General features: G+C 40.1%; 1 protein-coding gene across 2 annotated transcripts; it reads right to left on the reverse strand.

The window, feature by feature from the left end:
- Positions 1 to 1,596: 1,596 nt before the first annotated feature.
- Positions 1,597 to 14,103, reverse strand: LOC131934610 (uncharacterized). Of its 2 annotated transcripts, XM_059290673.1 has the most exons (4): positions 13,970 to 14,103; positions 5,514 to 5,947; positions 3,570 to 4,422; positions 1,597 to 2,170 (listed from the first exon to the last, which is right to left on the reverse strand). In XM_059290673.1, exons 3-4 carry the CDS (start codon positions 4,358 to 4,360, stop codon positions 1,876 to 1,878), a joined length of 1,086 nt encoding a protein of 361 aa, XP_059146656.1. In that variant the 5' UTR covers positions 4,361 to 4,422; positions 5,514 to 5,947; positions 13,970 to 14,103; the 3' UTR covers positions 1,597 to 1,875. The 2 variants fall into 2 exon arrangements, with proteins under 2 accessions (XP_059146656.1, XP_059146655.1); XM_059290672.1 differs by lacking the exon at positions 5,514 to 5,947.
- Between the last annotated feature and the right edge of the window lie 958 nt (positions 14,104 to 15,061).

Raw genomic sequence — 15,061 nt, forward strand, 5'->3', positions numbered from 1 at the left:
ATGCTTGCTTATTTTGTTTTTATTTATTTATTTGTAGATGTTTTTTTTTATTTTGGTCTTGTGTTTTCGATGTAAACAAAGTGGTTTCGTTTGATCATTCGTTTAATACCATCATAACCATTACAACGTTAAAATATACGCTGTGCATTGGTCGTTAAACCATTGCTAAACCGAGTTCGAACCCTAAGGGCTGATGAGGCTCGTTAGCTGGAGACAGCAACCCTTCAAAATCAAACAACTGCTGCCTCGTAGATTGTTCTTGGTTGATCAAGGGCTATGGAAGCAAATCCAGAAAAAAAAGCAGGCTGAAATCGGCATGATTGGACTAAATACTTCATCGTGTTAAAGGAAACCTCTTAAAACCTTACAAATTAAGAACGAAGAAGAAGAAGATTCTCAAACAACTGTATCAACGAGTCATAGAGAAACACTGGCATAGTGCTTTTTGATCGAAACAGTATTGAATCATCAGTTGATTTGAGATTTGAAAATAAAATAAAGCGTTTAAACAAAGTTGGCTAGATTAGAACGATACCTCAAGGTTACACTTGTAAACGTTGGTTTAAGTAAAAGAAAAATTGTGAACGTCCTACCATCACTAGAGCTAAAAGTAGACGATGCCAGTTTTTCAACCGTTTGTAAACTACATACGTCAGTAGTCAGTAACCATTTCAAGTGTTGATTTTGCACAGGAATTAAGCAGCAAAATTTGAAATGCACAAAAAGGGAAAGAACCATTACTATATCTTATTTGTATTTTAGTTGTTGTCTTCCCTGATACATACATTGTGTTTGTTTTTTCAGAGACACGCGTATTATAAAGCCTTGTCTTAACATTGATGAGTTTCGGAGAAAGTGAATTTTCTTAAAATAAATTGTCATTCATTTTGACTTCTATGCATAAAACGCCCAAAATATTAAATATCAATTCTAAGAGACAAAAGCATTTGAAATAATAAGATAAACAAGTTAAAACAATGAAACGAAACTTCGGCTAATCGAGTCTACAAAATGTCAACGTTTCATGTCATTTTACGACGTCCTGTTGACTGCGGTTAGTCAGATCAGTTAGCCGGACATTGACTGGACAAATTGACTAATGGGAGGAACGTTTGTGGGCCACCTCTGAGCTGGACATTAATTGGACAATGTCACATAACAATCAATGTCCGCTTTACCCTTAACAGAAAACCTACACCGTTCTTTTTTGTTTCATAGTGGGCCTACGCATGTGTCTTTCATCGTAAATAAGGTTAGTTCCTTTTAAAACCTGACGATCTATGGAGCAAGTGAAGTAGAGTTCGCCTGTTTCTGTGACCTCGGCACATGAAGAGAAAGTATGGTCAGCACTATGCCCAGCCGCCTTTTCTTTTCCTAACGTGAGCTAGGTACCCATCAGAGCTGGGTGGACTCAGAGACCCGTATTCAAACTCGAGACTTTCTGGTTAGCAGTCTAGCGTTCTACCACTAGGCCAATCCGTCTGTAAATGTAAGTCTACAGAATTTAACGGGGGAATAACTAGTATGTCCGTCTAGCAATTTTTTTAAGTATTGGTAAGATAAACAGAAGAGGTTTTTGATTTTCGTATTATCGCATTTATTTATTTTCTTGCTAAATAAACAGTGCAGTCGCTACTAGGCATATTTTTTTTTACAAATATTTCAAAACAGGTAAAAATGTACAGAGATAGAATAACAAAATAATACTGCTATTGTGAGGTGGCACTTCGTCCCATGGAATACAATGGACATCAAGCAACGATAGAAAAAGTGTTATTTGCAAAAATTAGAAGAAAAAAAAAATTAAAAATTAATTTACGAAGACCGAGGTTTAAGGCAAAAACATTAAGGTAACAGGTAACGTCAGTGTCCTTTTCAGGAGTAGCCTTCACCTTGACCTTTGTCCCCTGCCCCGCCCCCAGCCGCAGCCATCAACGTCTGCTGCTGCGCCTTCTTGGAGCCGGGGCTCATGGTGGAGCTGGTCTCCCCCAGCTGGCGTCGTCTGCGCAGGTAGTTGACCTTGAGGATGAAGGTCTCGGTCGTCAGGCGACCGTTTTTCTTGATGTCCTGTCGCACGAAGCTGGGCACGTTCTCGGTGAAGTTCTCGAAGTCCACGATCTGGTAGAGGAAGCCGGTGCTGTTGGCGATGGAGTTTCTGGTGGCGGGGCGGCTGGTGGATGAGGTGGGAGGGTTAGTTAAGGTGTTATCTTCTATACATTATTAGTTTATGTTATGGTATAAGTCCGAAATTGGAAAATATTGTAGGCAGTCAAATCAAATCTTAAAACGGCCGATGCCGTAATTAAAATTAACTGAGAAATGTCTGATATTTTCTTAATGTCGGGATTTGGCCGGCCAGTTTGCGAAAAAACATATAAAGAATACTTTTTATTGTGTTAGGGCTAATTGCTCAAAATGTGTTTATTATTTAATAGTTTTTAAACTGTAAACTAGATATGCACTCCTACATATTAACAACAAACGTAGGCTTATTTACGTTGTTGTTATCGGTGTAAATAATATTCGTAAAATTGTTTTGTTTTATTTTTTAAAGTTTTAAATAACATTTTAAATACCTACCTTTAATTTTCTGGTATAACACCTTAATAATGGACCATAAGACACACCTACCTTGTTTAACAACACCTTAACTAAAGTAAATAAAGTTCCATTTTCGAACCTGACGGTCAATTCTATGTTCAGCCGCCTTTACTTTCCCTAAAGCTAGTTAGGCACCCACCAAAACTGGATGGACTCAGGGATGTTCTACTGACTTGAACCCGGATTCAAACTCGAGAGTTTCGGGTTAGCAAGACCTATGTCATTGTAGAAAACAAACGAACCGTAAAACACACCTACCTGTGTGATTGTAGAAAACAACCGAACCATAAAACACACCTAGCTGTGTAATCGTAGATAGCAAGTCCACCATAAAACACACCTACCCGTGTGATTGTAGAAAACAACCGAACCGTAAAACACAACTGCCTGTGTAATTGTACACCTAACAAGTCAACCATAAAACACACCTACCTGTGTGATTGTACACCTAACAAGTCAACCATAAAACACACCTACCTGTGTGATTGTACACCTGACACGTCAACCATAAAACACACCTACCTGTGTGATTGTACACCTAACAAGTCAACCATAAAACACACCTACCTGTGTGATTGTACACCTAACACGTCAACCATAAAACACACCTACCTGTGTGATTGTACACCTAACAAGTCAACCATAAAACACACCTACCTGTGTGATTGTACACCTAACACGTCAACCATAAAACACACCTACCTGTGTGATTGTACACCTAACAAGTCAACCATAAAACACACCTACCTGTGTGATTGTACACCTAACAAGTCAACCATAAAACACACCTACCTGTGTGATTGTACACCTAACACGTCAACCATAAAACACACCTACCCGTGTGATTGTAGAAAACAACCGAACCATAAAACACACCTACCTGTGTGATTGTAGAAAACAACCGAACCATAAAACACACCTATCTGTGTGATTGTACACCCAACAACCGAACCATAAAACACACCTACCTCAGCGACATTCTGGATACGGAGCGATCATCTTCCTCTAGCACGGGGTAATCGCCGTGAGCGATGAAGCCGGACTGTACCGGCGTCATCAACCGGCTCAGCACCGAACTCGCCCGCCGGTCCACCAAATACTTCCTGCCGGGTGTCCCACAGTCCTCGCCGGCATCTTCCGGCTGGTCCGGGCGGCCGGTGAAGACGACATTGAGAACAGCCTCCCGACGGGGCGGCTGTACGAAGGACGCGTTGCTGTTCTGACGTTTCTTGTCCGATTTCCGCCTGCCGGGCCGTGTGTTCTCGTCACCGTTCCGGCTTGAACTCCGGTCTTTACGGGAATCTGAAAGCCGGCTTAAACTTCGGCTACTGCGGCTTCGCAAATTGTCTTTGGGTGTTTGTGGATGAGTTGTTGCATTGTTGTTGTAAAAACTAGAAGTAGCGTCATTTCCTGGATGAGATCGGGAATTCCCAACCGGTGCCTCGACTTGAACACCGGTCGGTGGGTTATTTTTAGCAGTCACGTGACTTGGGGATTTGTTTTTGTTGACCTGTTCGTCTTGCAGTTCGTGGTCTGTTTCTTCTGGAATATTCAGCCTCGTTTTGGATCTGGCGCTGTGGGGCACAGATTTGGCGTCATGGGCTGGGGAGATGTTTGAGCTCTTGTGGCTTTGTGGGCTTAGTTTGGTATCTGTGTATGTTTGTGCAGACAGCCTATGCAACTGGTCGTGGTTTCTTGAAGCTGAAGTTTCTTGCATACCAGATGAGTCCATGGTTAACGTCTTTCGAGTACTCATCATACACGGAATGGCGTGAACAGTTTTAAAAACATCTGGCAAAAAAGTAACGTCTTGGATCGAGTCTGTGAATTAAAATAACATTTAGGTGTGTATTGAGGGGAAAATGAAAGTAGACCGGCCAAAGAAATCCTGGAGAAAGACCATAGAAGATGAGGCAAGGGTTGTCGGGCTTACGTGGGCGCAAATAAAGAAAGCCGCTCAAAACCGAGTCAGGTGGAGAGGTGTGGTTGCAGCCCTTTGTTTCTCAATGGTCATAAAGCAATAAAGAGAAGATTAGAAAGAGTGTATTTAGGTATCACTTGTATGTTGAAAAAGGAGGGTGGGCCGGCCAAGGAAGACATGGAGAAGAACGGTTGAAGACGAGGCGAAAACAGCTGGGCTCACATGGGCACAGATAAAGGGGGCAGCCCAAAACCGAGTCCGATGGAGATGTGTGGTTGCAGCCCTTTGCTCCCCAGGGGCCACACAGGAGCGATGACGATGTATGTTGTTGGGTGAATGAGATGAGTATTAACGGTTACGACGCAATAAAGGCATAGAAGTTTATTTATTTATGTGTGTTTAAATATTTGCAAGGTTATAAGAATGGGCCTAATACAAGGGTATAAAAAGATAGAAGAATCATTATCAAGTCGGTTGAGATTCACTCTCAACATGTTGTGCATTGTATTTCATCTTAAATTAGCTTTTTATGTAGAGAAGCCAGTGATTGGGATAGTTATGTTTAGATATCATTGAGTATTTTTTTAATTTAACAATACTCTACAATTTCTGGAGCATTGAGGTCTCACAGAGTCGTGTAGTAGAAGGTATAAATAAAAAGACATTGGGTGGAAGGGAGATAAATGTGATGGGTTTTAAAAATAACATTAATTTGTCTTCGCTTGCGTAGAATAAAAAACAACGGTAATAAAAGAAAGTAGTAGGAACTAGTAGATCATTTAAATATTAAAATAAATCTAGACCCAAACATTTTATGTAACCATGTTTTAATGTGTTTTATGTTCGAGCTTGTGTTTTAGCGAAGACCGAGATTTAACTCTCATTTTATCATTTTTTATCGCTAAAAATTAGTTAAATATATAAGTAACGTTTTATATAAATACATATCTTATACATTTAAATAATAAATAATTTTAATTCTACAACTTACATAAATCGCGTGTTTAAAGATATATCCAACAATTTTGAAATATGTAGTTCACAACTCAAGTTCCTCTAGTGCTCCTGTACGTTCGCCTTATCTTATGCAAAACGTATTCACTTTTGTCAATGTTGAAACTAAACACTCCTCTACTGCATGCAATCTGTTGAATGTTTTCACTTCCACCCACTTCATATATATGTTGACTTAGATTGAATTATTTCCACGTCTCCCCAGGAACAATAACTCACGCCGCCTTAAGCCACCAGGTCCGACAACTCTAAATAACTAAATCACGTTTTGAAATTTAATCTCGGCCCAGTTTTCTCAGACGAATCGGCCTGTGGGTATAGGGCATGAAAGAATGCTGTGTACACGTATTTCAGAACCTCCGTTGTATCACACGTTACGCCTCAATGGCTTCGGTTCGATCGTTTTAATCCCTGTTATTGATCGTGTGATTAGCTTTATATAATCAGCAAGGAAGGGGGGGGGAGTGGGTATTTAATTTAAACGAGTGTGTATTAACTACACATAAATATATTTTTTATATTAAACTGGTTATACTTAATCAATGAATAAATAATATAAACGTGGTATACATTGAGTGCTTATAAGGTTAATTAGGCTTACCCCTTAATAAAAATGTTGCAGCAATTAAGTTTTGTCTGCGACAAATGATCATTTAAACTTTGCAATATTTGTAATCATGCAAAAATACCTTGAGCCACAGAGTTTAAAAAGTAAACCACAAGAAATAGCATTGATCACAAGTTTAAAAAAACCACCGACCACAGATAGAAAGAATCACCGACCACAAGTTTAAAAAAACACCACAAATTTAAAAAACCCACCAACCACAAGTAAAAAACTATCGACCATAAGTAAAAAAAAAGTACCTACCTCAAGTAGAAAAAACAACCGACCACAAGTAATGAACCACCGACCTCAAGTAAAAAACCACCGACCTCAAGTAAAAAACCACCGACCACAAATTTATATACCACCAACCACAAGCAAAAAAACACCACCGACCACAAATTTATATGCCACCAACCACAAGCAAAAAAATCCATCAACCACAAGTTTATATATCACCAACCACAAGCAAAAAGAAACACCGACCACAAATTTATATACCACCAACCACAAGCAAAAAAAAAACACCAACCACAAGCAAAAATACCACCGACCACAAGTAAAATAAAAACCACCGACCACAAAATATGCCAACCACCGCCGTACGATAAACTGTGTTGTAACACTTTAATCCCAGATATTTATCTCCCCTGGTTACCTCACAGCTTAGTTCAAACACCCCACACCAAGAGCTGGAGGGTTAATCCCCAAAGTGGTCTTAAGGCAGATTAAAAGATTAATGTCATTCGGGGAGATAAATGCTTGTATAAGAAATGAAAAAGTTTTTTGACTAGCGCCCATCTCCTCTCCTCACCCCCTCCACAAAACGTCATAGCTCAGTGTCAGTGTAGGTTGTGTACATGTATAGTCTGTATGTGTACAAGACTTGTCTGTGTGTGTACACAACTTATCGGTGTGTGTACATGACTTGTCTGTGTGTGTACACGGCTTGTCTGTGTGTGTACACGGCTTGTCTGTGTGTGTAAATGACTTGTCTGTGTGTGTAAATGACTTGTCTGTGTGTGTAAATGACTTGTCTGTGTGTGTAAATGACTTGTCTGTGTGTGTAAATGACTTGTCTGTGTGTAAATGACTTGTCTGTGTGTGTAAATGACTTGTCTGTGTGTGTAAATGACTTGTCTGTGTGTGTAAATGACTTGTCTGTGTGTGTAAATGACTTGTCTGTGTGTGTAAATGACTTGTCTGTGTGTGTAAATGACTTGTCTGTGTGTGTACATGACTTGTCTGTGTGTAAATGACTTGTCTGTGTGTACATGACTTGTCTGTGTGTGTACATGACTTGTCTGTATGTGTACATAACTTATCTGTGTATATGACTTGTATGTGTACATAACGTGTATATGTACATGACTTGTCTGTATGTACATGACTTGTCTGTGTGTGTACATGACTGGTCTGTGTGTAAATGACTTGTCTGTGTGTGTACATGACTTGTTTGTGTGTAAATCACTTGTCTGTGTGTACATGACGTGTCTGTGTGTGTACATGACTTGTCTGTGTGTGTACATGACTGGTCTGTATGTGTACATAACTTATCTGTGTATATGACTTGTATGTGTACATAACGTGTATATGTACATGACTTGTCTGTATGTACATGACTTGTCTGTGTGTGTACATGACTTGTCTGTGTGTGTACATGACTTTTCTGTATATGTGCATGACTTTTCTGTGGGTGTACATTAATACTCGATCTTGTATGTTCGAAAACTGTATGTCTATATTATCACTCTGTATGTGCATTCAAGTGTTATGTATACCTACAAATGTATGTTCAATTTCTTAATGTAGATACCAGTACATATTCAGTGGAATGCTGATACATTTTGCTGTGCACATATTGTCTGTTATCTGACATACCGTGTGTTGTTAAACTCTGTTCTGTATTGGATAACCCTTTATGTGCATGCTAATTTATTAATAGGATTATTTAGGATTATTGTCTTTGATCTGTCGATAGCTTGTCTGTCTTGACTGATTTATAGACGTTTGCACTCGTTGTTTGAAAACAGTGGGAGGGGGGAGGGGTCGGTTTGGCAGGTGGGTTGTAATTACATATCGAGGCAAATGTGAACCTTGATGTTTTTTTACAGGTTTAAATAGGTTTCAACTAAATTATTATAGACAGGTTAATTTTCATGATTTTAGACTAAACTGGTATTGAAACAGATATGTGTTTAAATTGAAATGAAGTTACGGTATTCACTGGTATATTGAGTCACAGTCAATAGTTGATGATACGTCGCATGAGATGCATGTTCCCGTGGGACACAGATTGTCAGTCACATGCCTCTAGACTCTAGAGTCCCGAGACACACACAGAGAAAAGGTTTAAGGCAGAAAGGCTAGGATTTTTTTATACTGCTAAAGAGGCGAGAACAATACTGGAACGTAGTGGGGACAAAAAAAAATTAATAGTCATATATCAAGTTAAATACCATATATAAGCGCCTTTAATATTGCCCTTATATATATATATATATATATATATATATATATATATATATATATATATATATATATATATATAGATATGTGTGTATAGATGTATATGTATATACACATATTTGTATAGGCATATATATATATATATATATATATATATATATATATATATATATATATATATATATATATATATATATATATATATCAGAATGTACGTAAGGAGACTAATTGCATTTGTCAGTGGCGTGCAGTGTGATTTCACACCGGGAATTAGCTATAGGGTTTGGGGGAGCGCTGTGTAAAAGACGGGGGCTTTAAAAATACATTAACTATGAAGGCATCGGTTCCGAGTCAGCACTGATGAGACAGATTTCACATTCTCTACTCGGTCACTACGGCACATATCACTATGTCGAAAGTTTAATATTTGTATTACTTTAAGACCTCTAGGGGGGCTACCCTAGTCCCTTTAAACTCACGGACAGCATGCCATTTCTATCTGCACAAGTTGACTTGGTGGTAACGACGAAGCCGGTCAAGCTAGTAAGTCATTGAACGCCGCTGTCAAATATAAACTATTGAAGGCAGACAACTCGTGTGGTACTAGGGCCTGGTAGGTTAGAGCGGCTATCAAGATAAGTGCCGCGGTATTTTAACACGTTTTTATTAACTCAGCTTCGCGTGTGTTTGTTGTTAAAATTGACATCGAAAATTAGCCCACTTCTGATTGCTCTATAGATCTGAAATTTGGCATGCAGGTTACTTTCGCCTAACAATTTCAGATGCAATCATAAAAACTAGCAATTAGAGACCGTAATTAGCTTAATTTAATTACGCCCCAAGGACCATAAAATTGAGGACATGATTTCTAAAGATACCGACAAGACTGGAGGCTTATTGACACAGTTACTTCGGCCCCAATCGATGTGAGCGCGCTGGCCGTGATCGTATAGTGGTTAGTACTTCTCGTTGTGGCCGCGACAACCCAGGTTCGAATCCTGGTCGCTCAAGATTTTTTTAGTCCGTGTATTTATAAACACTTAGTCAATTCATACTTAATCAAGTCATTAGATAAAGTAGAAAATAAACTATATAAAAAACTTTTTTAAAAACCACTTTTTTCATGTGTAGCAACGGACTAAAAAGGAGAAAATAAAATACTTAAAAAAAACTTTTTAAAAAACCACGTTTTTCTTGTGGACTAAAAAGTAGAAAATAACTATTTACATAATTTGATGACAAAAAACGTGGGTCGGGCAGATGGGTCGGGAAATTTGATGGTGAACGTACCCACGTTTTTTGTCATCAAATTATGTAAATAGTTATTTTCTACTTTTTAGTCCACAAGAAAAACGTGGTTTTTTAAAAAGTTTTTTTTAAGTATTTTATTTGTGTTGGTTTGTGGACAGTAAATCAAATAACCCTCTGTAAATCGTCGGTGTGTGATGTAATAGTTAGGGGCTGTGGTAGACAGATACTTTCTGCATGGGTAACTTTAAAGAAGTACCACTTATAGGTAACACGGGTAACATTTGCGGGTATCATTGTCAGGTAACATGGACAGGTAACAGGGACAGGTAACATAGACAGGTAACATGGACAAGTAACATAGACAGGTAACAGACAGGTAACAGACAGGTAAGAGGGACAGGTAACAGGGACAGGTAACAGGGACAGGTAACAGGGACAGGTAACATGGACAGGTAACATGGACAGGTAACATGGACAGGTAACAGGGACAGGTAACATGGACTGGTAACATGGACTGGTAACATGGACAGGTAACATGGACAGGTAACATGGACAGGTAACATGGACAGGTAACATGGACTGGTAACATGGACAAGTAACATGGACAGGTAACATGGACAGGTAACAGGGGCAGGTAACATGGACAGGTAACATGGACAGGTAACATGGACAGGTAACATGGACAGGTAACATGGACAGGTAACATGGACAGGTAACATGGACAGGTAACATGGACAGGTAACATGGACTGGTAACATGGACAGGTAACATGGCCAGGTAACATGGACAGGTAACATGGACAGGTAACATGGACAGGTAACATGGACAGGTAACATGGACAGGTAACATGGACAGGTAACATGGACAGGTAACATGGACAGGTAACATGGACAGGTAACATGGACAGGTAACATGGACAGGTAACAGGGACAGGTAACAGACAGGTAACAGACAGGTAAGAGGGACAGGTAACAGGGACAGGTAACAGGGACAGGTAACATGGACAGGTAACATGGACTGGTAACATGGACGTAACATGGACAGGTAACATGGACTGGTAACATGGACTGGTAACATGGACAGGTAACATGGACTGGTAACATGGACAAGTAACATGGACAGGTAACATGGACAGGTAACATGGACAGGTAACATGGACAGGTAACATGGACAGGTAACATGGACAGGTAACATGGACAGGTAACATGGACAGGTAACATGGACAGGTAACAGGGACAGGTAACAGACAGGTAACAGACAGGTAAGAGGGACAGGTAACAGGGACAGGTAACAGGGACAGGTAACAGGGACAGGTAACATGGACAGGTAACATGGACAGGTAACAAGGACAAAAAATAGGGACAGATAACATGGATTAGTAACATTGATAGGTAACATGGACAGGTAACATGGACAGGTAACAGGGACAGGTAACATGGACTGGTAACATGGACAGGTAACATGGACAGGTAACATGGACAGGTAACATGGACAGGTAACATGGACAGGTAACATGGACAGGTAACATGGACAGGTAACATGGACTGGTAACATGGACAGGTAACATGGACTGGTAACATGGCCAGGTTGCATGGACAGGTAACATGGACAGGTAACAGGGACAGGTAACATGGACAGGTAACATGGACAGGTAACATGGACAGGTAACATGGACAGGTAACATGGACAGGTAACATGGACAGGTAACATGGAGAGGTAACATGGACAGGTAACATGGACAGGTAACATGGACAGGTAACATGGACAGGTAACATGGACAGGTAACATGGACAGGTAACAGGGACAGGTAACAGGGACAGGTAACATGGACAGGTAACATGGACTGGTAAGAGGGACAGGTAACAGGGACTGGTAACATGGACTGGTAACATGGACTGGTAACATGGACAGGTAACATGGACTGGTAACATGGACAGGTAACATGGACAGGTAACATGGACAGGTAACATAGACTGGTAACAGGGACAGGTAACATGGACAGGTAACAGGGACTGGTAACATGTACAGGTAACATGGATAGGTAACATGGACAGGTAACATGGACAGGTAACATGGACAGGTAACATAGACTGGTAACAGGGACAGGTAACATGGACAGGTAACATGGACTGGTAACATGGACAGGTAACAGGGACAGGTAACAGGGGCAGGTAACATGGACAGGTAACAGGGGCAGGTAACATGGACAGGTAATATGGACAGGTAACATGGACAGGTAACAGGGACAGGTAACAGGGGCAGGTAACATGGACAGGTAACAGGGACAGGTAACATGGACAGGTAACAGGGACAGGTAACAGGGGCAGGTAACATGGACAGGTAACAGGGACAGGTAACATGGACTGGTAACATGGACTGGTAACAGCGGCAGGTAACATGGACAGGTAACAGGGACAGGTAACATGGACAGGTAACAGGGACTGGTAATATGGACTGGTAATATGGACAGGTAACATGGACTGGTAACATGGACAGGTAACATGGACTGGTAACATGGACAGGTAACATGGACTGGTAACATGGACAGGTAACAGGGACTGGTAATATGGACTGGTAATATGGACAGGTAACAGGGACAGGTAACAGGGACTGGTAATATGGACAGGTAACATGGACTGGTAACATGGACAGGTAACATGGACAAGTAATACATACAGGTAACAATGACAGATAATAGCCAGGTACTACTGACATTTACAATGGGCAGGTAATACATAAAGGTAGCACTGATAAGTACAATAGACCGGTATTACTTAAGATACCACTGACAAGTAGAATGGACAGATAGTACTTAAGGTACCACAGACAGGTAGAATGTACAGATAGTACTTAAGGTACCACAGACAAGTAGAATGTACAGATAGTACTTAAGGTACCACAGACAAGTAGAATGTACAGATAGTACTTAAGGTACCACAGACAAGTAGAATGTACAGATAGTACTTAAGGTACCACAGACAAGTAGAATGTACAGATAGTACTTAAGGTACCACAGACAGGTAGAATGTACAGATAGTACTTAAGGTACCACAGACAAGTAGAATGTACAGATAGTACTTAAGGTACCACAGACAAGTAGAATGTACAGATAGTACTTAAGGTACCACAGACAAGTAGAATGTACAGATAGTACTTAAGGTACCACAGACAAGTAGAATGTACAGATAGTACTTAAGGTACCACAGACAAGTAGAATGTACAGGTAGTACTTAAGGTACCACAGACAAGTAGAATGTACAGATAGTACTTAAGGTACCACAGACAAGTAGAATGTACAGATAGTACTTAAGGTACCACAGACAGGTAGAATGTATAGATAGTACTTAAGGTACTACAGACAAGTGCAATAGGCAACACAAAAATGATAACATGCCACGCCTACTCTAGGTACCACCCGTAAGTCAGATAGGTACCAGTTACGTGTTATAGGTACCGACAGATAACACAGTTACCTTATGGTTATTTCATCGTGTGCTTTATCTAGTCTTCAGCTATGGTGCCAACATTTAGCCAAACATCGGCACATAAACCTACTGTATGCAACAACTATCCGATACACTCGGCAGACATACTCAAGTTTTATACGACTTTTTTAAAACCACTGTACACATTGTTGAGCGTTTTATATAGATTTAACGATAAAGGAGCTATGTTCATTTTTATCTAGCGAAAAAAATAAAGAAACTGGCCATCTATAGACAACTGACCAGCTATAGAAAAACAACTGACCATTTATAGAAAGACAACTGACCAGCTAAAAAAAGACAACTGACCAGCTATAGAAAGACAACTGACCAGCTATAGAAAGACAACTGACCAGTTATATAAAATCAACTGACCAGTTATAGAAAGACAACTGACCAGTTATAGAAAGACAACTGACCAGTTATAGAAAGACAACTGACCAGCTATAGAAAGACAACTGACCAGCGATAGCAGTAGTGGACCATCTACAAGATAATAACTATAGATGCCAGAACTCTCCTAGTCAAAACGATAAATAAATTAACCATCAGCATTTCGAGGAATCATCGAATCTTTACCCTCCTTTAAACAAGACCATGACACAAAAGAACAATACTTACTTTACTTCGAACAACCTAAATCTCCTGAGCCCAATCTACAAATACACAGTCTTCTGACTGTAACATACACAAGTCAGTCTACCCCTATACGAGACAACCTCAGACCGCCAAAAACCTCCAGGTTAAAGGCTCGCCTGCCGATCACCCGTCTGCCGTAAGGTCCCGTGTCACCCCACACCCCGGCTGTCAAACACAGCAGACACAAACCCTAGCAGACGACTCCACCGCCACCCTCCACTTTCATTCAGTCGTGTCGAACACGTCCGGTTTAATTTTTAATGGCATCGATTGATATGATTGGTAAAGATCGATTATGTTGTACACTCATGATTGGTAAGAATCGATGAAGTAGTTCGGTCTGTTGAACGATCGCGGGCGACGTTGACAAGACAAGACAAAATGTGTCGATAACAAAAAACAAGACAAAATGGGTCTATGACAAATACGACAAAGGTGTATGACAAAGAAGACAAAAAGTGTATGACAAAAAAAGACAAAATGTGTCTATTACAACACAAGACAAAATGCGTCTATGATCAACACCTAATTAACAGACACAAACTAAGAGGCGTCCAGTTCAAAACTCAACGAAAGGTTAAACTAACTTTTATAAAGCCCACTTATATGTTACCTACATGAATTGTCTGTGTGTGTACATGACGTGTCTGTGTGTGTACATGACGTGCCTGTGTGTGTACATGACTTGTGTGTGTGTGTACATGACTTGTCTGTGTGTGTACATGACGTGTCTGTGTGTGTACATGACTTGTGTGTGTGTACTTGACTTGTCTGTGTGTGTACATGAGTTGTATGTGTGTGTACATGACTTGTCTTTGTGTGTACATGACTTGTCTGGGTGTGTACTTGACTTGTCTGTGTGTGTACTTGACTTGTCTGTGTGTGTACATGTCTGTATGTGTACATGACTTACTTGTGTGTGTACATGACCTGTATGTGTGTGTACATGACTTGTGTGTGTACATGTCTGTATGTGTACATGACTTGTCTGTCTGTGTGTACATGACTTGTATGAGTACATGACTTGTCTGTGTGTGTACATTGCTTGTCTGTGCGTACATGGCTTGTCTGTGT

This window comes from Physella acuta, unplaced genomic scaffold (genome assembly GCF_028476545.2).
Source record: "Physella acuta isolate Inbredline_101_S28 unplaced genomic scaffold, ASM2847654v3 ptg000114l, whole genome shotgun sequence".
Classification (NCBI taxonomy): Eukaryota; Metazoa; Mollusca; class Gastropoda; family Physidae; genus Physella; species Physella acuta.